Source organism: Pelobates fuscus, chromosome 7 (genome assembly GCF_036172605.1).
Source record: "Pelobates fuscus isolate aPelFus1 chromosome 7, aPelFus1.pri, whole genome shotgun sequence".
In the NCBI taxonomy this organism is placed as follows: Eukaryota; Metazoa; Chordata; class Amphibia; order Anura; family Pelobatidae; genus Pelobates; species Pelobates fuscus.
In genome coordinates this window covers 47,567,553-47,595,003 of record NC_086323.1, presented here as the reverse complement: position 1 = coordinate 47,595,003, position 27,451 = coordinate 47,567,553, and the positions used below count along the sequence as shown (strand labels likewise).

The 27,451-nt window shown below is 41.7% G+C and overlaps 1 protein-coding gene across 5 annotated transcripts in view; it reads left to right on the top strand.

The window, feature by feature from the left end:
• Positions 1–298: 298 nt before the first annotated feature.
• The window catches only part of SSBP3 (single stranded DNA binding protein 3), a 40,152-nt gene continuing 12,999 nt past the window's right edge, over positions 299–27,451 (top strand). For all 5 annotated transcript variants that reach the window (XM_063428111.1, XM_063428108.1, XM_063428110.1 and 2 more), the window contains exons 1-4: positions 299–685; positions 5,106–5,178; positions 7,323–7,384; positions 8,026–8,110. In XM_063428111.1, coding sequence (XP_063284181.1) covers positions 630–685; positions 5,106–5,178; positions 7,323–7,384; positions 8,026–8,110 — 276 coding nt within the window. In that variant the 5' untranslated portion in view covers positions 299–629. The remainder of the gene's footprint in view (positions 686–5,105; positions 5,179–7,322; positions 7,385–8,025; positions 8,111–27,451) is intronic.

Below are 27,451 nucleotides of genomic sequence, written 5' to 3'. Positions count from 1 at the left end.
ACATACACTGTAAGAGGTGTACATACACAATGTATCCCACACATACAGTGTAAGAGGTGTACATACACAATGTATCCCACACATACACAATGTATCCCACACATACACTGTAAGAGGTGTACATACACAATGTATCCCACACATACACTGTAAGAGGTGTACATACACAATGTATCCCACACATACACTGTAAGAGGTGTACATACACAATGTATCCCACACATACACAATGTATCAGGCTCTCTCCCCTCCTATTGGCCGGCCCGGTGGGTGAGGGGCAGCGGAAGGTCGTGGCTCCTCCTCCTCCAGGACACGTTCTGGGGAGATACACACAGTGCACGCTACACACAGAGACATGGGCCAGGCCCGGGACAGCTAGACCGCAGGGAGACCCCCAAACACCGAGAGCGACTGCCGCAGGGACAGATCCCCAGAGAGGCCGCCAGGAGGGAATCCCCGGCCAGACACAGCCCGTGCTCCCGGCAGTCACATACAGAGAGATGGGGCCACACAGCCAGCCTGGGAGCCCCGCACTGTGAGAGCCGCACACCCGGGACACACCATCCACACGGAGAGCCAGCACAGCCCGCACACTGCCAGGCCGCTCCGGACGGACTTACCGACCCAACATGTTCGCCAAAGGGAAAGGCTCCGCGGTGCCATCGGACGGGCAAGCCCGGGAGAAGTAAGATAGGCCGGGGAGAGGGGGAGCTGGAAAGTTGGGGTTCCCTTTGTGACGTGTTCACCTTCCCTGTGTCCCTCCATTACCCCCCTTTATTGGGAGCCGGGCACTCTGCTGCTTTGACTGCTGGCTTTTATTCTCCCTCCTGCACCCCTTGGTGCCAGCCTCTCCTGCCCATCTGGTTATCGCTTCACCTCCCTTTAAATGCCAGTCTCTCATGCCCCGTTCCCCTCATGGAATTATTCCCTATATCTTCTCGATGCATTTCCTTTTTGTATGCCGAGTCCCCCTCCCAGGGATTTTTACAACCCATTCTATTCTTGGATCGCTGCAGATTGCTAGCTCTTGTGGGTTCTCTGCAGATTGCTAGCTCTTGTGGGTTCTCTGCAGATTGCTAGCTCTTGTGGGTTCTCTGCAGATTGCTAGCTCTTGTGGGTTCTCTGCAGATTGCTAGCTCTTGTGGGTTCTCTGCAGATTGCTAGCTCTTGTGGGTTCTCTGCAGATTGCTAGCTCTTGTGGGTTCTCTGCAGATTGCTAGCTCTTGTGGGTTCTCTGCAGATTGCTAGCTCTTGTGGGTTCTCTGCAGATTGCTAGCTCTTGTGGGTTCTCTGCAGATTGCTAGCTCTTGTGGGTTCTCTGCAGATTGCTAGCTCTTGTGGGTTCTCTGCAGATTGCTGGCTCTTGTGGGTTCTCTGCAGATTGCTGGCCCTGCTGGGTTCTCTGCAGATTGCTGGCCCTGCTGGGTTCTCTGCAGATTGCTGGCCCTGCTGGGTTCTCTGCAGATTGCTGGCCCTGCTGGGTTCTCTGCAGATTGCTGGCCCTGCTGGGTTCTCTGCAGATTGCTGGCCCTGCTGGGTTCTCTGCAGATTGCTGGCCCTGCTGGGTTCTCTGCAGATTGCTGGCCCTGCTGGGTTCTCTGCAGATTGCTGGCCCTGCTGGGTTCTCTGCAGGTTGCTGGGTTCTCTGCAGATTGCTGGCCCTGCTGGGTTCTCTGCAGGTTGCTGGGTTCTCTGCAGGTTGCTGGCCCTCCTGGGTTCTCTGCAGGTTGCTGGCCCTTCTGGTGTAGGGATATCTGCTGGGTTCTCTGCAGACTGTTTGCCCTGTTGGGTTCCCTGCACATTTGTATGTCCTCTTTCTTCCATGTTCGCTTTTCCTCTCATCTCCTTGCCCTTTTTCCCCCACACTTCTCTCCTACTTTGTCTGATTAGTTGTGTCTCATTACCCCATGTCTAAAATAATGTCTTTGAATAGTTGGCAGAAATGTGTGTCCCAAATTCGGACGTGATTGTACTCAGTTAATTGCCTACTGTATTTTCTGGTTCAGTTGCACTGCCCTTTTGGATATTCTCTCTTCTGCCTTTTTCTTGCAGGATTCTGTCCTTCCACATTTTCATCTGCAGGGTTCTCTACTTCCCCTTTTTCCTTTGCAGGGTTCTCTTCTCCCCCGTTTCCTCCCTCCCCTGCAGGGTTCTCTTCTCCCCCGTTTCCTCCCTCCCCTGCTGGGTTCTCTTCTCCCCCATTTCCTCCCTCCCCTGCTGGGTTCTCTTCTCCCCCGTTTCCTCCCTCCCCTGCTGGGTTCTCTTCTCCCCCGTTTCCTCCCTCCCCTGCTGGGTTCTCTTCTCCCCCGTTTCCTCCCTCCCCTGCTGGGTTCTCTTCTCCCCCGTTTCCTCCCTCCCCTGCTGGGTTCTCTTCTCCCCCGTTTCCTCCCTCCCCTGCTGGGTTCTCTTCTCCCCCGTTTCCTCCCTCCCCTGCTGGGTTCTCTTCTCCCCCGTTTCCTCCCTCCCCTGCTGGGTTCTCTTCTCCCCCGTTTCCTCCCTCCCCTGCTGGGTTCTCTTCTCCCCCGTTTCCTCCCTCCCCTGCTGGGTTCTCTTCTCCCCCGTTTCCTCCCTCCCCTGCTGGGTTCTCTTCTCCCCGTTTCCTCCCTCCCCTGCTGGGTTCTCTTCTCCCCCGTTTCCTCCCTCCCCTGCTGGGTTCTCTTCTCCCCATTTCATCCGCCCCCCCCCCCCCCATTTGCTGGGTTCTCTCATCCCCGTTTCCTCCATCCCCTGCTGGGTTCTCTTCTCCCCTTTCCCCCCACCTCTTCTGGGTTCTTTTTTCCCTGTTTCCTCTCCCCTTGCTGGGTTCTCTTCCACCCCCCATTTCACCCCCCTCTGTTGGGTTCCCTTCTCCCCCGTTTCCTATCCCCATCCCCCCCCCCCCTTGCTGGGTTCTCTTCTCCCCCTTTTCCTCCCTCCCCTGCTGGGTTCTCTTCTCCCCCTTTTCCTCCCTCCCCTGCTGGGTTCTCTTCTCCCCCTTTTCCTCCCTCCCCTGCTGGGTTCTCTTCTCCCCATTCCCCCCACCTCTGCTGGGTTCTCTTCTCCCCCGTTTCCACTCCCCATTCACCCCCCCCTCTGCTGGGTTCTCGTTTCCCCTCCCCATTCCCCCCCTCTGCTGGGTTCTCTTCTCCCCTGTTCCCCCCCCTCTGCTGGGTTCTCTAATCCCCGTTTCCTCCCACCCGCTGGGTTCTCTAATCCCCGTTTCCCCCCCCCACTGGGTTCTCTAATCCCCGTTTCCCCCCCCCACTGGGTTCTCTTATCCCCATTTCCTCCCCCCGCTGGGTTCTTTTATCCCCATTTCCTCCCCCCCGCTGGGTTCTTTTACCCCCATTTCCTCCCCCCCGCTGGGTTCTTTTACCCCCATTTCCTCCCCCCCGCTGGGTTCTTTTATCCCCATTTCCTCCCCCCGCTGGGTTCTCTAATCCCCATTTCCACCCCCCGCTGGGTTCTCTTCTCCCCCTTTTACTAACCTTCCTGCTGGGTTCTCTTCTCCCCCGTTTCCTTCCCCCTGCTGGGTTCTCCTCTCCCCCATTTTCTCCCCCGTTCTCTTCTCCCCCGTTTCCTCCCTTCCTGCTGGGCTCTCTTCTCCCCCGTTTCCTCCCTTCCTGCTGGGCTCTCTTCTCCCCCGTTACCTCCCTTCCTGCTGGGCTCTCTTCTCCCCCGTTTCCTCCCTTCCTGCTGGGTTCTCTTCTCCCCCGTTTCCTCCCTTCCTGCTGGGTTCTCTTCTCCCCCGTTTCCTCCCTTCCTGCTGGGTTCTCTTCTCCCCCGTTTCCTCCCTTCCTGCTGGGTTCTCTTCTCCCCCGTTTCCTCCCTTCCTGCTGGGTTCTCTTCTCCCCCGTTTCCTCCCTTCCTGCTGGGTTCTCTTCTCCCCCGTTTCCTCCCTTCCTGCTGGGATCTCTTCTCCCCCGTTTAGTCCCTTCCTGCTGGGTTCTCTTCTCCCCCGTTTCCTCCCTTCCTGCTGGGATCTCTTCTCCCCCGTTTCCTCCCTTCCTGCTGGGTTCTCTTCTCCCCCGTTTCCTCCCTTCCTGCTGGGTTCTCTTCTCCCCCGTTTCCTCCCTTCCTGCTGGGTTCTCTTCTCCCCCGTTTCCTCCCTTCCTGCTGGGTTCTCTTCTCCCCCGTTTCCTCCCTTCCTGCTGGGTTCTCTTCTCCCCCGTTTCCTCCCTTCCTGCTGGGTTCTCGTCTCCCCCTGCTGGGTTAACGCCTTTCCTGTTCTCTCCACCCCCACCTGCTGGGTACTCGCCCTCCTCATTTTTCCCCCTGTTTGGGTTCTCATTTCACCTGCCTTTTTCCCAACTGGGTACTTTTTTTTTTTTTTCCTGGCTGGGTTCCTATTTTCTCTGCCTATTTCCCCACTGGGTTCTCTACTCTCTTCTCCTTTGCATTCCCCACTTTGTCCCTGCTACCATTACTTATTTTTTTGCCGAGTTCTTCTCCCCCTTCTTTGCCTCTGCTCAGTTCTCTCCCTACCCTTTCCCCACACTCTCTCCCTGTGTTGTTTGTTGGATTTTAATTGCTAAAAAAAAATAATGCACACATGAATTAACTATTCCACATGCTACCGTCCTCCATATTATTTAGTCTCTCGCTTTGCCTTCTAGGTTCTCTTATTTTGTCTCCTCTCCTCTTGACTGTCAGGTCCTCCTATCCTCCCCCTAGACTAATCCTGACGGGTTTGATTGCCATCACTATAGTTTCCAATGTGCCCACTTGTCTATACCTTTGCCTACTATGAACTCTGCTCCCAACTGTCCAAATTCTCATATTGCTCTTCTCCTTTCTTTCTAGCTTTGTGCATTAATTCTTACCTTTGCACTCTGCTCTGTCACTGCCATGGTCTTTCATACTTCATTCCTTTCCATTGAGTTTCCCCAACTTCTTGCCCCATCCCCTTTTCCATAGCTCACATGGTTCTCAGGTTCCTGTCCCATCCTTGTCCTAACCACTGCCCAACGACCCTCCTTTACTTGCATCTCAGCATCGTAATGCCCTCCAGAGTCATTTTCTGTACAGTCTTCCTCCCTCACCATTTTCTATATTCCCTCATATTTTTTTCCATATGTGTGCTAATATCTTGTTTAATGATTTACTTTTTGACTCCTGATTTACAGACTCGCTCTTTATGTCTATGAATATTTGCTTCACGTTGGCGCTCAGAAATCAGCACAGACGTTTTTGTCAGAGGTAAGATCTGATACACAAAATTTTTATTTTTTTATTGTCTTTCTTTTATTGTCTCATTATGGGATGGGGATGATTGTGTGTTTATATATGACATGGTTCTGTGTTGGAATTTGCTCTTGGTTTGGAGGTTTTGTACATGGAGTGTGGATGTATTTAGTATGTGAATTGTTGTAAAGAGTGGGTGCTAGACGTTTGTGGTTAAGGTTGAGCGTATGGCTGAATGTGTGTTGTTGTTGCCACACTGCCCTATGTGGATTGCTGCAGGTATTATGGGCATGCTTCCCTACGTGGGTTGCTTGGACGGGAGTGTGCCTGCTTCCCTACCTGGGCTGCTTTACTTGTGTTTGAGCCTGCTGCCCTACATGGGTTGCTTTGGTTGGGAGTGGGCATGCTGCCCTACATCGGTTGCTTTGGTTGGCAGTGGGCATGCTGCCCTAAGTGAGTTTTTTTCCCCTTGGGAGGGGGCATGCTGCCCTATGTGGGTTGTGTCCCTTGGGAATAGCCATGCTTCCTTTGGGGAGTGGGCATACTGCCCTACGCGGGTTGCTTCCCTTGGGAAGTGGGCATGCTGCCCTACGCGGGTTGCTTCCCTTGGGAAGTGGGCATGCTGCCCTACGCGGGTTGCTTCCCTTGGGGAGTGGGCATGCTGCCCTATGTCGGTTGCTGTGGGTGGTATAGGATGTTGTGTAACTTGTTAATCACAGCCATGCTGGTAACAGTAGTTTTGCCGTGTCATTACTACGTCACAGTGATGTCAGCTATTAGATTTTAATGTTTCAATGGTGAAATTGTAAATGTACCGGTGGATTTGATGTTTAACATGTGGTTTGTTTATTTTTAGCTTATTAGTTTAGTTTATTTAGTATCTCTCTGCAAATACTGGTCCTCCAGTAGCTTTCTATGAGAAAACTATTTCCCCATAAGCCACTCTGCTTCTCCTCACTTACACAAGCTAATTCATTTCTACAATCAACCATAGCTTACAGCTTTTGTAGTTGTTCCAATAGAATCCTATAGAAAACCATACACTTCCTGTTTTCAGGGGACTTATCTTTTCAGGAATAGGGTGACAAGTAGTGGTGTACTTATGGTACTAAGGTGTTTTTGCCCAAAACATTCATCAGGCATCACACCAATGACATGGATTGGTTGGGAGGGGGGCAGGATATGATTTGAAATAAACTTAAGTAAAATGTGTTCATTTACACAATAAATACACCATTTTATACAGTATTAAATGCATTAAAATGATAATATAGAATGTGTGGTGTGTTGATGTCTGATGAGAGCCTGTGTAAGAGACAGGTTTGGCTGAGTGTAGTCTTGTGTGACTCTTTGGATGGAGATATTTAATTGCAGTTTAGTAACACTGTTCAGTGTCTTCTGGATATGGGATATAAAATGGCTTATAGTATTCGTAGCCAGTGTTTGTTGAGTTCTAGTCTAATCTGGATGTGATATGGCTAATATATACCATGGCAAATAGGGTGCTGTGTATGAGATGTGATCCAGATAAAAAGCGATATCAATTGGTTCCATGGACAGTGATTTTGAGGTTTTTTTCTTAAATGTATTATTATGATCTAGCTATAATATATTTACAATACCTCTCTATATAAGGAGGTTTGGGAGGTTTTGATTCTATAAACAGAAGACTCAAAGGTCGTGTGCTGTGGATATAATTTGGGCAGCAAATGGTTGTATAGAGAGGTGTAGCGCACATGTTGGAAGGCTGATTATACTACCAAATAACTGTTTTGAGTTCGTGGCTAGGGATTGAAGATTTGTAAAACCAGAATATGATGCACACTGTTAAAGGCAGTGAACATGTGGTGGTACTCGCCTTATTGTAATACAGTAAGCTTCGATAAGAATTAAAGTCCAGTAACAAATGGATGAGTGATTTGTAGTCTTGTTCTCTAGCTCATGAAATACAGGTTCCTTTATGGAAGCCGAAACAGAGCATGGTTTGAGATGTAGCTACATTTGTGTCTCTAGTAAAGTAAGCAGAGATGGACCTTTTGTGTGGTGCCTCGGAGGTATTGATGTCAGCCTGTAATATTCTCTAGTTCTTATCCTTATTGCTAGTACCCTCCAATATCCAATTGCTGCATTCTGAAGATTCTTATTAAATTATCTTACAGATACGATGGGAAAAGAACATTACTCTGGGAGAGCCGCCTGGTTTCTTACACTCGTGGTGGTGGTGAGTACATTTCTGCAATATATTTCTGATCTGACATTGTCAAGTCTGATGTGTTGTCTTTCTGTATATAAATAAAAATCTCCTTTCTTAGTCTAGTGTGTCCATTGTTGCCCATTGCTGTGCCTGATTTCGCAAGAAAACTCTTGTCTGTCATATACTAAAAATGATTACTTAGTGCTAATTGTGCTACTGGGTATCGAACAATCACTTTACCTGTGGACAAACTAAGAACAATCAATGTAAAGTTTGAATGAATAAATTAGCAATGATAAAAGAGATGGTCAGGCTACTTGGCTACAAATCTACATTATCGTTGTTGGCTCCTCTGTACAGAAGCAAGGATGGATCACAATCTGAGTTTTCACCTCCTAAATTCTGTGATCTGCAAGTAAAAACTGGATTTTGGTAGCCACTAGGGCTATGTCTTGTTAAACAATCCCCACAATGTGTGGAAGCAGGTACAGACAGAGTAGTTGGATAGGCCACTTTGATATGTAAGCCTAAGGAGACAATTGTCATCAACTTTATTTGTTCTTTCAGACAGCCCATGAGTGTGGCCTTAACTTTGTTTGATGGAGATGATGATTGGTTTTCACTCGTTCTGCAATATTTATTTACCCAATGTTTCTGTTTGTGTGCAGCGTGTTCTGGGACCTCTATTGTGCTGCTCCAGAGAGACGAGATACCTGTGAACATTCTAGTGAAGCCAAAGCCTTCCATGATTATGTGAGTAGACATTAACCTTATCCCATTAAAGGTCACGCTACAAAACCAGTGTCCTGGATACTCACCATCTTAGTACTATTTATTTAAGAACTACCAAAATGTAAACTTGTTCCATCGTTTTACTATCGGTTAATTGGCAATCCATGATATTCTAAGTAATAAATATATTTCTCATAATGGTTAGCCGTTAGAAAATGCATGCTCATAATCTTCACAACTAGGTTTGAACACTAAAAAAACAAAAACCTTTTATTTGTAGAAAGTAGACAAAATAATACGTACACTGTAGTGTTGTGTACAATACCTTAAGGACAAAATAAACATGGCACGATCATTTGCATAGAACATAGAAAATAGTACTTCATGAATTAAAATAGAAATTGGAAGAAACAGAGTGCCTCAGTACCACTAATTTCTTTAAAACTTTGTAGTCTGGCCTAAAGGAGGCTTTTGGCTGCAGGATTTCCCAAAGACCTGATTAAACTCACATCTTTGTTTCTTGGCAATCAATGTTATCCGCTATGTTAAATGTTTCTGCTTCTTTAATTTATTTGCAATGTTTGCTTTGTCTGAAATGGATTATGACGTAGTTTGCTAAATATTTAATCGAAATTTAAAGGAAAATGGAGCATTTTTTGAAAAAGCAAAAAGTTGAGAATTTAGGCTTTTTGACAGGTATTGGAAATGGTCACTATTTTCACCCAGCCCAATGTTTCAAAAGCAATGTAGTTGTTGTCCACAGTTTTGCTCGAGGTCAATGTGAGTATCTCCGAAACCTAAATTTCCTTCTCTTTTCCACTCTGGAATGTAGAAAATGGAACATTTTATATATCTCTCTAAAAGGATTTGTATTTCCTTTGTTCCATCTGAATGGAAAACCCTTTCATGCAAAAATAAATAAAAATAAATTAAATTGTAGATTTCACGTGTTGTGAAAGGAAGTGCAGGAGAGTCTCTCATTTAAAATAGGGTAAGAGACACAGAGGGGAGGTGTTTGGGCAAAGGCGTGAACCACACAAAATCCTTTCTGTTGCTAATATTAGATAAGAAGCTGTGACACTGCTGTGAAATACATGAACTGGTACTTCTTATCCATTGTCTTCAGGGTATAGCAAATTGCATCGGGTGCTCTGCCCTGATGGAGCAAATGTGGTATTTTTTTGACCTCCTATTCATATTCATCTGCTACTCTGCTTATATATTGTAAGTTTGAGAGCAGGGCCCTGTTCATCTGTTTCTGCCTGTCTTCATGTGCTGCTGTTTATTTCCATTCTAGAAAAGGTGACTAACCTATTTACTACTGCTGCATGTATATTTTCTGTGATCCATGCATTCCATTTGTTGCTACTGAGTTACAGTTGGGTGCAGGGTCTGGGTTCAGAATTCCTTGTGATCTCTGCGTTGTCTGGGCACAGGGTCTCTTGTGCTCTCTGAGTGGGTTCCACTTGCCTCATAATTGCTGCATTGTGTCAGGGCACATTCTCTACTGATCTCTACAATGTGTGTGGGCAAATGATCCCTTGTGATCACTACATTGCCTAAGCACAAGATCTCTTGTGATTGTTGTTTTCTGGACGCAGGATCCCTTGTGATCGCTACATTGTCTGGACACAGGATCCCTTGTGATCGCTACATTGTCTGGACACAGGATCCTTTGTGATCGCTACACTGTCTGGACACAGAATCCCTTGTGATCGCTACATTGTCTGGACGCAGGATCCCTTGTGATCGCTACATTGTCTGGACGCAGGATCCTTTGTGATCGCTACATTGTCTGGACGCAGGCTCCCTTGTGATCGCTACGTTGTCTGGACGCAGGCTCCCTTGTGATCGCTACGTTGTCTGGACGCAGGATCCCTTGTGATCGCTACGTTGTCTGGACGCAGGATCCCTTGTGATCGCTACGTTGTCTGGACGCAGGATCCCTTGTGATCGCTACGTTGTCTGGACGCAGGATCCCTTGTGATCGCTACGTTGTCTGGACGCAGGATCCCTTGTGATCGCTACGTTGTCTGGACGCAGGATCCCTTGTGATCGCTACGTTGTCTGGACGCAGGATCCCTTGTGATCGCTACGTTGTCTGGACGCAGGATCCCTTGTGATCGCTACGTTGTCTGGCCGCAGGATCCCTTGTGATCGCTACGTTGTCTGGCCGAGGATCCCTTGTGATCGCTACGTTGTCTGGCCGCAGGATCCCTTGTGATCGCTACGTTGTCTGGCCGCAGGATCCCTTGTGATCGCTACGTTGTCTGGCCGCAGGATCCCCTGTGATCGCTACGTTGTCTGGCCGCAGGATCCCCTGTGATCGCTGGCCGCAGGATCCCCTGTGATCGCTGGCCGCAGGATCCCCTGTGATCGCTGGCCGCAGGATCCCCTGTGATCGCTGGCCGCAGGATCCCCTGTGATCGCTGGCCGCAGGATCCCCTGTGATCGCTGGCCGCAGGATCCCCTGTGATCGCTGGCCGCAGGATCCCCTGTGATCGCTGGCCGCAGGATCCCCTGTGATCGCTGGCCGCAGGATCCCCTGTGATCGCTGGCCGCAGGATCCCCTGTGATCGCTGGCCGCAGGATCCCCTGTGAACTGTGCATTTGGTCTGGGGGCAGGGTCTCTTATAATCGCTGAGTGGGTTATTATTTATAAAGCGCCAGCAAATTCCATAGCGCTGTACAATGGATTCCACTTATCTCGTAATTGCTGCATTGTGTCAGGACACAGGTTCTCTAGTGACCTCTACAATGTGTCTGGATGTAGCATTCCATGTGATCAGTGCATTGTGTCTGGGAATAGGTTTCCTATGTGTTCACTGCATTGTGTCTGGGGATAGGTATTCTTTTGCTACATGTGTCTAATCGCTTCCATCATATAACGTGTGCATAGAATGGTATTGTAGTATTGAAAAAGCAAGCACAGACCTCATCATTTGCATTAAAGCACAGTGTAAAAAATATTTATGATGAGAGCATGTCTATTACAAGTCAAGCTCTGTAAGTTGCCGCCTTCTACTTTCATTTTTTATTTTTTTTATTTCTTAGAATGCAGTTTTCTATGTTGAACTCGGCCACAATCACTCTTGCAGTTTCCTGTGATTGTAAACCAGAATTTTCTCTCAGTTTGACATACCATTGGTATTTCTTTTTTCTCTTTCTAAGCTATATTATTTTTTTATATGTAATATTGTTTTGTACGAAGATTGAAAGGTAAAACTACCTATGTTAATAAAAAAGCTGGAGAGAAAAATGATTAAATATCCAACATTAAACGATTTTAAAACTTCTTCTCTTTATAACTCCCACATATTGTCACTATTAATCACTTACTCGTTCTTGCCCTTGTCTCGTATGCTTCACATGTAACTTTGTGGTGTAGTAATTCTACAATGAAACCTAGAACTGATCTGAATGTATGCTATACTACTTTAAAATATGTTGTCAAGAAATCTGCAGTAATTATAGTATGTGGTTGGTTGCCTGCTTCTCTGTTCCTTTAAAATGTGATCCTTGATCACAACTGTAGCACAGAGGCACGTTTATTTCACACAATGTTTTCACACTTCCCATATGTAAGGGGTGTTTACTTGAGCAGAGAAGGCCTACTTTAAATGTTAATCCGATCTGTATGAAGGGTGATTAAGGGCCTCTTTCCGAGCCTGGTTTGTATGGCACTTGTGTTATCAGAGTGTAGTTTAATACATGAAAACAAAAAGTAACGATGCAAATAATATCTAGTTTTTAGCATTGGATTCAAAAATACTTTAATGTTAAACGTGATCATTCCTCTTTAAGCCCAGAGATGCGTATAGAAATGCATACATAGCTCGGCACCCCCAGCATTTGTAGGGATTTTGGCTGCAAGTGGTGCGATTTAAAAAAAATAAATAAAAAAAAAAAAATTAATAAAATGTAATCAATCCATCACTTTGCTGATCTCTTGCTGAATCCATTCACCGTTTTTGTTTGCCACAAATGAACTTTTGGTTAATGTGCTGAAGAAGTACAGCTGTAATTTTATGTAGCTCCAGTATGCCTTACAAAAGAATAATCTCTTATTTTGGTGGTGGTGTGGTATTTGAATGAATGCTGTCCCTGTTGCGTTGTTTTTTCTGTTTTTTTTTTTTTTTTATTTGACTTTTCAATGAACACGGTAGGGAAGGCTAACCCACAGTGGCCAATCTCAAACAGATAAAAAAGGATCATATACTACTCCCTTTCCTAACAACTGGCTCTATAAATGGTCAATCTTTGTCTGGGAAGCTCTTTAACCTGCCCGTAATTAACCTGGTTCAGCGGGCAACAAGTTGTTTTTAAATGATTCTACAAAAGTGCTAGAATATCAATTGCATCATTCATTTAAGGGAACTCTAGCATAAAGTGAGAGCTGTTTGGACATCCACATGTTGTGCGGTGTGGTTTGTTACGGTAACAGTTTGTTTATTTTTTATTTTTTTTGTATTGGTCTCCTCTTTTCTGCTTGTCTTCTACTGAATAATGAAGTGACTTGCTTCTGCTTCCAAAGTGTGATGAAAACAGCTTGCTTGGATTTTTAAACATTAGCGTTTGCAGCCCTTTCACAGAGGGGTCAATGAGAGCAGTGGAAGCTCCTACACTGGGCTATCTGTTCAGAGCAACGCTTGAACATATTGTGGGAGTTTTGGTTCTATAGCAGCTGGAGTCTGAGCTGTTTGTTCTCTAGCCCTTCTATAGAGATATGGTTGATTAGACTTAAACTTCCCATTTACATCGTAACTTAAATGGGCTCAAAAAGTGATTTTTATTTATTTAATTTTTTATTTGTTCACCATATATTCAGAGTTGCGCACCTAAAAAGAGAAGTTTGTGTAATCTGTATTCATGTAAAAACCTTTTTAGTATAATTTAGAATGTCCTTTAAATTAAACTGGATCACAGTGTGCACATACTGATGGAACCTAACTCTACAATTATTATGTATGTTTGTTGAGTCAAAAGCAAAAGTTTTCCCACAACTTTGGGTGCATCACTTTGAGTACTAGATCATAAACCAGTTCAAGCAGAGTGGTGGCAGTAAGCTTTATGAAAAGGATGTCAAGCAATAATGTTTTGCTAAAATGTCTTTACTTTATTTGTTTGATTTCGACTTAGAAATGCAACTGAGGTTTATTGCCGTATTCTCTAGAAGGTGTGTTTTTTTTTTTTTTTTTTCCAATCTGTTACTGCTGGGTCAGTACCATAAAATCAAGCTGTGGTTTTGTAGCAGAGAGGAATCTAGTAAGGGACACATGACAATGTCTGACTGGAAGTAAAGAGCCACATTCTTTAAAATATTTTTCTTTTCTTCAAAACATAAACTGTAGCAAACATGCATTCCTATTCCTATCACTACAAGCTCCCACTAACTGGTTAGTAATAACAATGCATTTTTAGTACTTGTAGCATCGATCTCCGCCCTACAGTTTTCATGATCTCAGCCAATATATTGGCTAACTTGCATGCGCGACAAATCACCACATTGTGCCCATCAATTCAATAACCGTCTGTCTCCCAGTTTAACCTGTGATTCCCCATTCTTTTTAACTGCATTAAATAGTCTAGATCTTGACTATTTAATTTGCCTCATTTTTTTGTTGGGGGGCACTTGGTGTGTTTTGTGTGTTACTGATTCTCTGTTCATAATAAAGTTATTATTTGCCATTACCTTAGAATGTTCTAACATTGGGGGTAATCTTAGTGAGATTAGGGTCCTTTTTTTAGGCTCTGACCCTTATTTGTTTGGTTTATTTCAGAGTCTGTCTCTGCTATTGCAGTGCGTGTACCTCTAGTGGCGATCAAAAATGCAGTCTGTATCCCTTGAATGAAAACATAATTTTTGTGTTTTTTTTCTACAAAATGGCCATGTCTTACATTTCATGGTTAAAATGACAGTGGCACTGCACCCAGACCCATGTCATTGAGACGATGTTGTCTGGGTTCTGTTAGTGTTCCTTTAAAATAAACGGTAGATGAGCAATAAATTGCATAGTTCATGCATCTATTGATAATTCTCCTGCCAGTATAAACATAATGATTGTATCTTTTGTCAGTGTCTTCTTGGATATTGATATTCCTGATATTAACCATGTCAACTTGTATTGACAAGCAATTTTCATATAACTTTGCCAGAGTTTTATGGAAATTTTGTTTTACCTTGGAATCTGTTATATTTGTTTGACTCGTGTATTTTATTTTATCGCTTTCTTCTGTATGACTGGCAATTTCTGTAAGTGCTTCCTGATCTCCCAGAACAGGATCAGATTTCCGGTGCGGGGAATAAAAATCGGAACTTTTGTCGTTTGATAAACGAGGTGGGCGAGTGTACTTTATTTATAGGAGTTGAATCACTATCAGCGATCTGCTAATTGCGTGTGTTGCAGTAACAGCAGACGTCTGGTGTCTACTTAACGGGACGTTCAGCGCTAGAATTGACGCCGTGAACATTTTCTGTTGTGTTCAGTTAGCTGAATGACTGTACATCTTGCTTCATAACCTACCCGCTAACTCTTTAAATGCCAGGTCGCAATGAAGCATTGCATGCCAATTTGGACCAAAGCTTTTACAAAGCAATTCCCCCCCCCCCCCCATCTTGACTGCTACCCCTTCCCTCATGGCTCCCTGTTGTCCTTTATTATTACCATTATTATTATTATTTAATTTATATAGCGCCAGCCAATTCCATAGCGCTGTACAACTTTGCTCATCTTTCTTTTAAAATTAGTTTTACAAACTAGGATTACAAATATTGAAATTGGAAAAATAATTATTCAGCGTGCTGTGGCAGGCGCCACTTGATTCTAAAATTCTGTGACTTTCCTACGATTAACCTAAATTAATGATGATTTGCAGACAACATTTACCATGATGCATAGGCAATCTTAGTCACCGTGCCAAAGAGAGCCGCCATTAGCCTAAATTATTGCAATGGTCTGTTCATATTAGATTTATGAGAAATCCCCTATATTTATAATGGTGTACTAAATGCAGCAATGTGATTTCAAATTGGGAAAATTGCATTTAGCATTCGTAGTAAAATCTGAATTTGAAAATTCAAGGCAATTGTGTTTCATGGGCAACCTTAAACTGTAGTAGCACCCGGGCCTTGTGTAAGTGACCACTTAACACTATGGCTTTCTCGCTCTGGGATTACACCCCGTCTATAAACCTCACTTTATTCCCTTTCTTCTTCTTAGCCAGGAAAACAAAAGGAGAGAAAGCTCAGTCACATTTGCAATTCTGCCTGTACAGCTTCAAGAACAAAAAGCCTTTTTGCATGGGAGGTAACAGGCCGCAATAAATCAGTAAACCAGACTGAAACTCCCCTGCCCCCTTATCTACCTCCTTTCACAGTGAACAAGCTGTCTGCTAATTAACCACGTTCTCGTTTTTCAGAATTTTCAAATATCCCAGAATGCAATATTCTAAATCTGCGACAGACTTTGTTTATTTTTTTTTCGTCAAGTTTTGAAGTGGAGTTTCATATGAACTAATCCATTATTTAAAATATTTAATATTCACATGTTTAATATTAACATATTTGTAAATTAATGGATAAAATGTAAACCTTTTTATTCATTTCTTGTGTCACTGGTTGCAGGAAATTCCTTGTTTTTTATGGAATTTATACATCCTATATTTGGGAATTTTTTAATTTTCTCCCAGAAAGCCATGGAAATAGGAAATTCAAAAGAGAGGAGAAAACTTTGCTTTACGATAAAGTACATATATACCGTATACTAATTTTTGAGCATGGATGTGGCACAATAGACACATACTTAGTAAGGTATCAATGTGTATTATTTCACAACCTAAATTTGTACTTGGAGAACATTTGGTGAGTCCTGTCTGGAAATACTCCCGCTTCCCCCCCCTTTCCAAAAGAAAAAAAAAGAGTTGTAGATAAATGTCACCTCTAGCAGTGATCAAGAAAGGTAAAGATACACATTTTACATCTAAAACCAAACATGGACTGGAAACAAAATCTACAATACATTACTTGACTTGGAAAACGAGTAGACCACATGGGCCTGTTTGACTTTTTGCAGAGTTTTACTATTGGCCCTGCAGTATGAGATCCTGTGCTCAATGCTGGCAATACCTCACCCTCTATACAGACAATTCATGTCTTCTCTTCCTCTACCCTCCCCCAACCCAGCAGAGCCTAGGGCCTTCAGTGATGGTTCTCTATAAGACAGGTTCTTGCCTGGGTGAAGGGCATGGCCTCAGACGATATATGCGTTGCCATAAGAATAGAGAACCATTGATACTGTTTCATTTGGGTTATGTAAACAAAATCGCTCGACTAATTCAGAAGAATCGGTAATCCACTTAATCGTAGAAGTCTTAAAATGTGTTTTAAACAGAAGTAGTGCCTATGTAATTATATGTATAGGTATGTGCTGTGTATTTATGTGTGAATATATATAATATATATATATATATATTTTTTTTTTTTAACTAACGGTTACTGGCATTCTACTTTCAATTTTGATGATTGGGTGCAAATACATTTTTAAAATATTTAAAAAATTACATTAGATCTAACATATATGCATATATAATTAATTTATATTGTTCCATCTAGAGTAAACAGATTTGACTTCCTGTTTCACAAAGCCAGTGTTGGAGAGTATCTTCCCCCATGTATAGTTTAGTAATTTAGATCCAGAATTTATCAGTATGTTTACTGATCTATAAAAATATAGCTTTTTTTTTTTTATTTTTTTTTTAATAAGGGGGAATGCCTTCCCCTCCCCATGACTGAGGAGCTGCTCTTTGATTCCAATGTGACCTCTGCCCTCACTGTTATGGGAAGAGAAGCTTCCTGTGAGCAGGGGGAAGCGTTGGGATCTTGCTGTCTTGTGGCACAGTGTGGAATGCAGCATTAGATACTAATTTATTAATTTTTTTTGTTACTTTTCACATGGTATTCAAAAAAAAAAGTGGCGAGAATGAATCGGGAAGTCTCAGATTTGAATATATATTCTTTAAATAGATATTTATGGTGGAAGCTCAAAGATTTTGACATTTTTACAGATTTGACAGATTTTGACACTTTTACAGTCATTGCCCAGAAAAGATCTTCATCTCCTGGGTATACTTTATGCCCCCCATGGAATTTATTTAAATGTTCTGTAAGATTGTCCCCGTCCTTTTTTATTTTTTTTTATATATATGTATTTATTAATGGGTTTGGTGTTTCATTTAATTATTTGTATTACACATTATCTACCAATGTGTGCAGAGCCCTATAGATATATAGATCAAATAATCATAAAAATAATTTTTATTTTATAATACTGTATAATATATTTGTAATATTACCTAAATGAAATGCAAATATTATCACTGTTCTGAAATTACAAAAATATCCCATTGTGCTCTACAAAGCGTATAAACTGCGTGAACACAATCACCCGAAGTCACATGTGCTTGATAAGTTTTGGTGAGGCAGTACTCGTTGCAAGGGAAGCTTGTGGGACCCCAGAAAACTCAGAGACATCCAGTCCTTTGAGACAATAACTCAGGAATTCATGAGAGGGCACTTTTGTGAACACATTTTGTAAATAGATAAGAAAAAACAAAAAAACTGTACTGAAATCAATTTAAATTGGCTAGAGTAAATTTAACCTAAAGTAGCGGTTTGGGAAAAATTCTGCAAATCTACTTTAGTCACTCTTAGTCACGATCTATTATGACAAAATTAGCCACAATGTGTAATATGGAGTCTTCTGTAGAGAAACCATTTCTATTTTCTATGGATCTTAAGTATGTTGGTTCCATTCTTAGAAGGGTTTATCAGAAAATACGTGACTATAGACCTTTAAAAATATATCCTTTCTAGTACATTATATTTAATTATTTCAGGGAACCTTTTTAGTCTACCGTGAATCATTTAGATTCTTTTTAAACTAAAATTCTCTGTGTTTAAATAAAAACCCTAGAGTTTGAATGTGTGTGTATATCTTTTTATAGCACTACAGGATGTGCACAGGTTATTGAAGCAATACATTCTTTGTAGATGCAGTTCCTACTTATTTCAGCTTTTTGTCAGACTGCTGTGAACCTTTCTGGGCGAGGTGCATGCCTTCTTTAAACTTGGCGGAGTTTAAATATAAAATCTTGTTCCTAGGATGGTTTGACGCTGTCCACTTTTGGTTCATATAACTCACAAGAATTCGGTTTAGGATACGCTGTGTGTGCTGCTTAGACATGATCAACATTTCTCTAACAGTATTTATTATATGGTACCTGATTACTGAAACAGATTTTGTATTTTTTTTTTTTTTTTTTAAAGTGGCACTCTGAAATCAGTAGAGATGTTATTGGGCTCATTGTCGATGCACTTTATTGATGCAAGAATCACCGCATTTTAGTAGACGTAGCTAACTAGTGCAGCTGAGAGAGTTAAAATAAAATTGCTGAACCGGAGGAAATTGCCATGTGCCGACTGGCTGAAGACCCTAAACATGCTTGATATACTGAATGACTGGGTGACGTTAGCTCCCACCAAAACTAGAGAGTATCTTGGTGCATTGGTGGGTTGCTCATTATGTTTATTTATAAAATCTTTTGCCAGGAATATATATTGAGATTTCGCTTGTTTTCAAGTATGTCCTGGGCCCACGAACACTGCCTAAATTATTATTTTATTAATATATATATCACCAGCAAATTCTGTAGCGCTGTACAATAGGTGAGCGTAATAATCAGAGAGAAATCTGTATTCGTAATGTAACGGTGCCCCTACTTAAAAATATATTTTGTGTTGTGCTTTCCATATGGTTATTTTTAAAATAAACTAAAGCATGTCCCAGGTGACATCTTTTGGAGACATATTCATTCTGTGGGTTGTAAAACTTCCTGCCCCCTTCTGTAGCTGGGTGTCCCTATTTATAGGAGCCCAAAACATTGTATGTGTGTAAATGTATCACATTTCCCCCCCCAGTACTAAAACGTAAATGTGTTTTTTAAACTACAGGCCAGTGATTTGCTAGTTTCTGTAAGTAAACTATTTGACTCTTTTGTTCAGGAATTACGTTAATAATCATCAATGGGTCATAAATCCTCCTTTAGAATTCTTGGTATGTGTTTTGTCCCTTAGCCATATCTCCAGGTGATCGTCACTAAACAAAAATACCCTTTTTTCACACTTTGAAATGTTACGCGTTTTGTATGCTAAGACATGCGCACTTTCTAGAGTAATTTTAGAAAATATATGGGGTTTACGGCAATTTTTGCCGGTAATGTAGCTCAGTTGATAATCGCACCAACTGTAGATCTTGTTCAGCACTTCATGGTCGTAGGTTGTATGCCAGGCTGGCATGGCTCAATCTTTGACCTCCCTGAGGTTGTTTGAGTTGCGTAATAGTTATGGCTCAAGGAATGCTAGAGAAAATGAAAAAAAACATCTGTATTATTCGATGGAAAATGTATTCTATGCATGTGACTTTCTATAGTTGTGCTATTTTATATAAAAAGAACAGATTCACCTACTCCTATATATAATACCCTGGTCAGAGTGTGGTTCTTTGAGTATTGTGTATAGATACCGATGGGCACCAATGGAACCTCATGAATTTATTAGTTTTGTTGCAGTTATTTAGTGAACTTCTTTTTACAGTGAGTGCTTCAGATTATATAAAATAATCATTTTTAAAAATACCCGTAGCTGCTATTTTAATTTGCTTTTATTTATTTTTTTGATTCTTTACAAATCTGCAAACAGTCGCTGTACCAACAGGTTTGTCTAGATTTAAAAAACAAACCCCCAAAACCCTTAATGGTTATCAGAGGGAGGCCCAAGGCTAGGATTATACATTAGACACAACTTATTGTCCAGCTGGATTGACCCACCTGGGCTGTTCCTCCCCCTTTTCCAAATTCCTGTCTCCGAATACAAAGCCCCTTGCATCCGTTTTACGATTTGTGCCTGTTGGAAGAGGATTTCAAATAAGTGTGTATCAAAGTGATTTTATACAATGCCTGTAGGCAGCTAAAGATCAGTATTTATTTTGCTCTCCCGACATGATTACCTGTTAAGTAGTGTTTTTGCTTTATTTTAACCCATTCCCACTTTGGTATTTAGTAGTTTTTTTTTTTTCTCCATGTATCTCAAGTAGTACACATATTACTTTAAATGCTTCTATATTCCAACATGGATCTTCATTACTCAAGATCTATCCACTGTCTGTTTTCCCACGTCAAAAAAGAAAAGTGTATATATATCATGGTAGGATTCAAATTAATTATTAAAAATGCAATCTGTAGTTGTGTCCTCTGTTTCAATATGCCTGTAAGCAAAGGCACTCTTTACTATCCAATCTGTATATGCCGATCTGGTCCGCAAATATCACAAACTATTTCACTTCCATGTCCTGTAGTTGTGGGCCATCAAAACAGACCAACAAGGTGTCTGATGTTTGTCTTAAAATGTAACAAATAGGCTTAGGGGACTTACGTGGACATATAGATAGATCTTTCAAAAGATATCCTTTTGCATTAACAGCGGCACAGACGTGATTGAACTTCATGGACTTTTGGATCCCAAAGGCCCAATTACTATTGTTCCTGCCCCACATTAATACGAGATTTTGAAACCAAAACAGATATTTACTAACGTGAGAATTGGATAAAATTTCAGAACTGGATGCATTCAAGCAAGCTATGCCCCCAGTTCAGTTATTTTGATCTGACGCTTGAAATTCTCTTTAACCCCTTAAAGACACATGACATGTGTGAGATGTCATGATCCCCTTTTATTCCAGAAGTTTGGTCCTTAAGGGGTTAAATTCCAAACAATTCTCACTTCCGTAAACAACCCTGTCTGAGAAACTCAGGTGCAACTCAAGTAGGAAGAATGCCACCAATTTGAATTGTAAATTATTGATAATGTAATCTTGTGTAACTCCTAGAAATGGATTTCAATTTTCAATAGTTCCCAAAGGTTAGGACCGGCCCTAGAAACACAAATGCTCACTATAAAAGTGTGGAATCTTGGTGCAATAGTATAGCTATTTGGGGATAATACTTCCTATGGTACCTGGCCTTCTAAAAATAACCAATATATATGCAGGTCTTCTGAAATCCCAATCTGATAAAAAAAGAAGACAAGAGGGAGACATTTGATATATGGAAGGTGATGTATTAAGGTTTTTGGCTGTCCTAGGCCCCTCCCCATGTACTTCACTGCTCTAACACATGCTGCTACCCCAAAGCCTAGTCCACAATGCGCCCCTGCATACGAACGCACCATTATTTCTTGTAAAGGGAAGTTTTAGTCAAGGATAACTTGTGATCCGTATTGTGTTATCATGTCCTTTACAATCTCACACAAACAATAAATATTGTTATAAATAAGATAAAAAGTTTCATTGTGGTGCCAGGACTCCCTGCCACAAGCAGTTGCGTTGTCGGGGCAAGCAGGAATGGTCCTAGGTAACAATGGGTTTCAGGCTAATGCCTATAAACAAAGGACACTCTCCTTGCATTATACTAAAATTCCTCTCCCATAGTTGTCATTAAACATGTGAGCAGAACACTCTGTTACTTTGTGTGTGTCTCTCTCTCTCTCTCTCTCTCTCTCTCTCTCTCTCTCTCTCTCTCTCTCTCTCTCTCTCTCTCTCTCTCTCTCTCTCTCTCTCTCTCTCTCTCTCTCTCTCCTCTCTCTCTCTCTCTCTCTCATGGAGTTTGTGATACTCTTACAGTACTGTAGAAATTGATGACCCTATGTAAATATTTAATAACACCTTCATCTGTCAGTCACCACCAAGTATTGCATAGTATTTCTATGTAATATGTATCATGTACTTTGCTTTAGCCAGACTTGTTTTGAGTGTCTGTATAGCCTTGTAAATAGCAACTGTATTGTGTCCTGATTGAAACCTTGCTGATGCTACTTAGCAGAGTCTAGCAGTGCAGGGGTTAACGCCCTACGGTTCAGAATGGGGTAAGCAGAAAAACCACTCTGCTCTGGGGAGGACCCTGGCCAGATGCAATGGGGGAAGGGTAGTATTTGCATAACTGATTAAGTCCTAGAGGGGGATTATAGGAAAGGGGGGAGTGGAGGGTTTGATGATGGCACAATGGATGCTACAAGAGATGTGAATACTTAGCATTCCCTTACAATTTCCAGTGTCTTGTACTAAACCTAGTATGTGCTTTATACAACATGTGTAACTCCAGTTTCTTGTTTAGGTTTGAGAAAAAAAAAAAAGCACCTCCAATAACTGAATTGCTGTGGCTTTTTTAACCCCCGTACACACACACCTGATATGTTCATTTTTGTGTTTTTTTGAGTGTTAAAAAAAAAAAGATGTCCACATCTTTGTGAGATATATTTTATCAACGTAGGTAGAGTGTTGTACAACATTTGAAGGTTGAATGACTTGACAGTTACAGTTTGAATGGCTCTTCTGGCAAATAATAAAAAAACAAAATTGTGTATAAAACAATATTATGTAAAATATTAAAATTATTAAAAATATAATATTTTTAACCTGTCATTGTATTGCCGTTTAAAATGCATTGCTATTAAAATTCTTTGGTTGTCTTTGGATAATTGAAAGTAAATCCAATTTTGATGCCACGTGCATTTTATTAACGCAATTTTTAGTTTTAGAATTTGCCGTTTGAGGGCTGGTTGTCAAAGGGTTAATGGTGGTTCTATCTGGATATGGTTACCGTAGTAACATGTTCTGCAATGGAGTAGGTGACCCACTCTTGGGTTATGGAAGGGCTGCTCTGAAACCAGACTTCTTCTGCTGGTTGTCCAAACTGCTATTATATCCTCTCTGATTTCTGGCACCCAATGTTGTTGTTGTTTTTTTTTTTTTTCTGCATAGAAGGAGAGGAAGGGGGTACTTCTGGTGACTTCTTTGTATCTCTAATGGGGATTTTTTTTATTTCGGGCAAGGAGCAATCTTTAAGTTAACTAATCCAAATTCCTGCCTGAAGCATCCCACTGCTACATATGACAACTGATTATCACAATTTTCTAGTTAGTGCTTCCGCTCACCATCATATGGTAGTAATAAACTGTTAAGATTCTTCAACGAAACCCTGCATTCCAACAATGGCGTGTGAGTTGAGCTGGATGAACTGTTCCAACTTGATAATGTTTAGATGTGTATTTATGAATGCAGATATGTATTCATGTTAAGAGCATTTTGGATTTGTTTTGGTTTTTGGCAATCCACCTCTTTATGGACCACGTTTTCTCGTGATGCTCAACAAACCAAATGGCTGGAGTGCCAAAGGTTAGCAATCACTGACCTCCATGTTTGTCTTGGGTGTCTAATAGATAACCTGGCTCTGCGCTGATGTGATTGATGACTGTCATGGTGGTAGGCCTAGATAAATTAGAGGGAAGCCTAACCACATCAGAATGTCCAGAAGCCCATGAAGCCACTTATCAAAAAGGGAACTGGGGTGTTAAGTCCTCACCTGTCTTTGCTCTTTCGGATTGCATACCGGGTCCATATTCATGTTAGTTTGGAGATGAATTACCTTGTTTGTATTGAATCACTTGCAGTACTTGTGTAACACAAAACCCTGAAAAATGTGTGTTTGTTTCTCCAGGAATTCTTCTCAAGAGTTTTTTTTTTTTTTTTTGGCGTCTCTCAAAGGGCTTGCTGAGTTAAACTGTTTGGGTAGTCCATTGCTGGACTATATGTACAGACGTGCAGGATTCTTTGAAAAAATACGTAAAAAAATACGTTTTTCTTATTTCAATAAAATACATGTGATAAGCTTTGATTACTTTAAAAGGCTAGTATGTCTTTAATGTAAACATTTTAGATTTAGAAGATTTCCTGGATTCTTTTTAAGCAGCGGTAGAACCCAAATTAACAGATGATGTCTTGCCTGGTATATGAGTCTTGAATGGGGAAGATATGAGAAGAATTCTTAAAGCATTCTTGAAGTTCCTTATAATAGACCTGTCCCTGTATAGGGAATATATCTATGTATATAAATATACTGTGTGCTACCAGAACCCACATGACAGCCACAGAACCCAGACACTGTAGGGTTTGCTTTGCATCAGTTCTCTTTGCTGGACCTGTGGTCTAAAATGGGACTAATGGAAGGTGAAATAGCATTTCCTATCAAAATATGCTTTACTTTGAAAACGATTGCCCCCATCGCTCCATAACTTTGCCTGGTTGATGTATCAATATGTCTGTTTAAGAAGGAGTTCTTGGTTTAGAAAAAAGTTATAAATTACACCATGGTCCTGAAATTTAGTGAGATCACCAAGCTGTCTATGTAAACCCCATCAGAAGTCAGACCTATTTTGTTTATTTTTATTATTGCTGTCTGGTCAATTTTACCAATGCCTTAACTGCTCAGAGAACAGCAGGTGTCACAGTTCTTGCTGACTGAAGATGATATGGTTACTTTAATTAGATAAAAGACTTAGCAGGAGTCCAATTAAACGCACCTGGCTGCAGTGTCGCTGTATTCCTGACCTGCTTTAATCCTTGCCATGGCTCCTAATGTCATGATTTGACACGAAGAGTCACATTGCCGACACCCATGGCAACGGCTTAAGTGGGGTGTTAACCAGTTCCCTCAGGAGTGCTGATACTTGCTTTGGAACCAATTTGGGAGTGGACTTTGGGAGGCAGGTATTTTAACCTTCTAAGAAAAAAAACAAAAACGAAGCCACCATAAACAAGGAGATGGGGCGGGGAAATTGGAGGATTTGTGACTGTATATTCTGAGCAAGGGAAGTTTAATGAATTTAAGCTTCTGCAGATTTTGATCATCTCAAACATCTGGCACTGCCAGAGTGTGATCTGTATTTGACCTGCGAAGCTTTATTCTCTGCCCCACCACCCAAAACATTGACAGTTCATGTTGTGTTCAGAATATTCTGTCCAGATCCAAAACATGACCATTGTAAACTGTTTTATTCCTACTTCCAGAAATTGATCATAGTTGAATGCGTTCCATAAGCTGATCCAATCTATGCTTTGTGTAGCTTAGCCAGCTTCAGAACCTGACACTGTCCAGCCGTGTTGTCGCCTGACCATATGTGAATGCACTCCAGAACCTGACCCTACCCTGCATTGATCAATGTTTCTTGCCCATTTTTATAACATTGCATTGACAACCTTGAATCTGTATCATCTCCTGTTCTAGAACCTTTACCATATGTGACTGCATTCCAGAACCTGACCTTGCTAAGCTGCACACTCTATACCCTGAGAACCAGATTTACATTACACTATGGTGTATATTCTGGTCTTCCTACACTAGATCAGTAAACAAAAATTGTCGAGGCACCTCAAATTCTGCAGTATCTGTTTGCTGTGACTCCCCAGACTTTTGTTGCTAGCTCTTAATATTATTGGTTATTTTCATACAGAAGTCCATGAATGCTGGGTTCCAAATGTCTTGTGTAGCTCTTAAACTGTACAGCTACTCTCCAGGTTATTATCCTATCTGACCTGCTGTGTAGGTCCATTTCCTGGCTTCATATGACCCGCTTTCCCTGCCAAACTGTACTGTTTGGTGTAACATTATTATTATTAATGTTGGCACCAATATATTCAACAGCGCTGTACATCAAGTGGACTAACAAACAAGTAGTTACTGCAAGACAAATGGGACATACAAGAACAGAAGGTGGTTAGAGGCCGTGGTCAAACACATTCTTTACGATGCTGCCAAGCAGCCCGGTAACTAATACCAGCATAATCACACCAAAACCGAAGGCAGACTGCTTTTGGACATTCGTACTCCATTAACCAAAAATCTTTTATTGCAATTATTCACTGTGCCAATATCTGAAATTTCTGGTTACCTGAACGTAAGACTGGCAATGGCTTGCCAAATCAACCCGGCAATGCCACTTATCATTACACAGGAGGCAATAATCTGGCGGTTATTCTTGGCAGTGATTTCAGCTTTTGCTTTGCCAAGCCTTGCCCCTGGTCAAGATACACAGAGCAATTGCACTTTGCCAACTCGGGCAGTGAGAGTTAATGGATACGGACCAGTGTGCTACAGGTTGGCACTGCCACAATTGGCATATTACTACTTAGCCGCACTGTTGCATTGCGCCCACTTTATATCTTGAGTGTCCGGAACCAACGTGTGACACGTAGTGGTTTTGTTAGCTGGCATAGCTAACCATCACAGTGTTTGCTGTTATACACTCAGTGGCACTCGGTTTCCCCTGCTAATTGTGGGTTTTTTTCTGACTTAGCTGTGGTTGTGTATTGTTTGCTTATTGAGAGCAGGCTGTAACCAGTTGAAGATTTTGTTCAGGTGCTCCCCCTAGTGGTTTTTTATTGTTTGCTTTCTCTTTTTGCAAATCTGAATCTGTTTCTGCATGTGATTCTGGTATATCAAACGTTCCATCAGAATTAATATATTAAGCCATTATATTCACCCCACATATTACAAAGAAACTCAAAATGCATACTTCATAGATGTTTTCAAATTGTATTTGTTAGAAGTCCATACCGGGACACATTTTATGCCATTTTCATGGAATCAAGAGTGAACAAAGTTGCTTTATTTTTGTTTTTATTTATTTGTGATTTGTCATGAATTGTTACGCACGCTGGCCCACATCCAGTTGCCCTCTTGGTGATAACCTTTGTAAATTGTGGCATTAGCTCCGTTGTGATCCTAATGTTTTGGATTTTATTTTTTATTTTTTCCTGTTTGTGTCTGCATTAGGAAATTACTAATTTTCTGCAGTCTTCTTTTATTGCTGTGAAAATCAAATTAAGCCACACAAGCAGACTGCTGGCCACACGTCAGAACCTTCATCGTATTATGCGGAGGATTTATGTTGTTTGTGAAATAAGCAGTTGTGGCAGAACTCAGAATCTGCATTGTGTAGGTAGGTCTGTAGGTATCACTGGTCCCTCTGGTGGTTGTTGGACCATCGTGCTTTGCATCTTCAGTCAACTGGAGGCTGTGTTCTGGGAGTTGTAGTCCGGCTTAGAGTTGTTTGCCTTGCCCAAGTATTCATATGGTAATGGGCGAGCCATTAGGGATAACTGCCTCAATCATGTGACATTGGCAGAGTCTCTTGTGAAGCTTTCTGTCGATCACTAGGAATGGACCACAGTGGTGATTTTAATACAGCTTTTTTCAAATCATTTGCTTTAACAGGATTTTGATTTCATAAATAAAATAAATAAAAAAATATATATATATAAAATAATAGTAATATGTTTATATATCTAATCACGGTGTTTTTGACAAAGTAATTATCTAATGCTTCAAATGTTCATATACGGTAATTGTTTTTTATAATCTTGAAAAAAAATTCAGGGCTAATGGGAAATTTTCTAAAATGTAAATATAAAATAA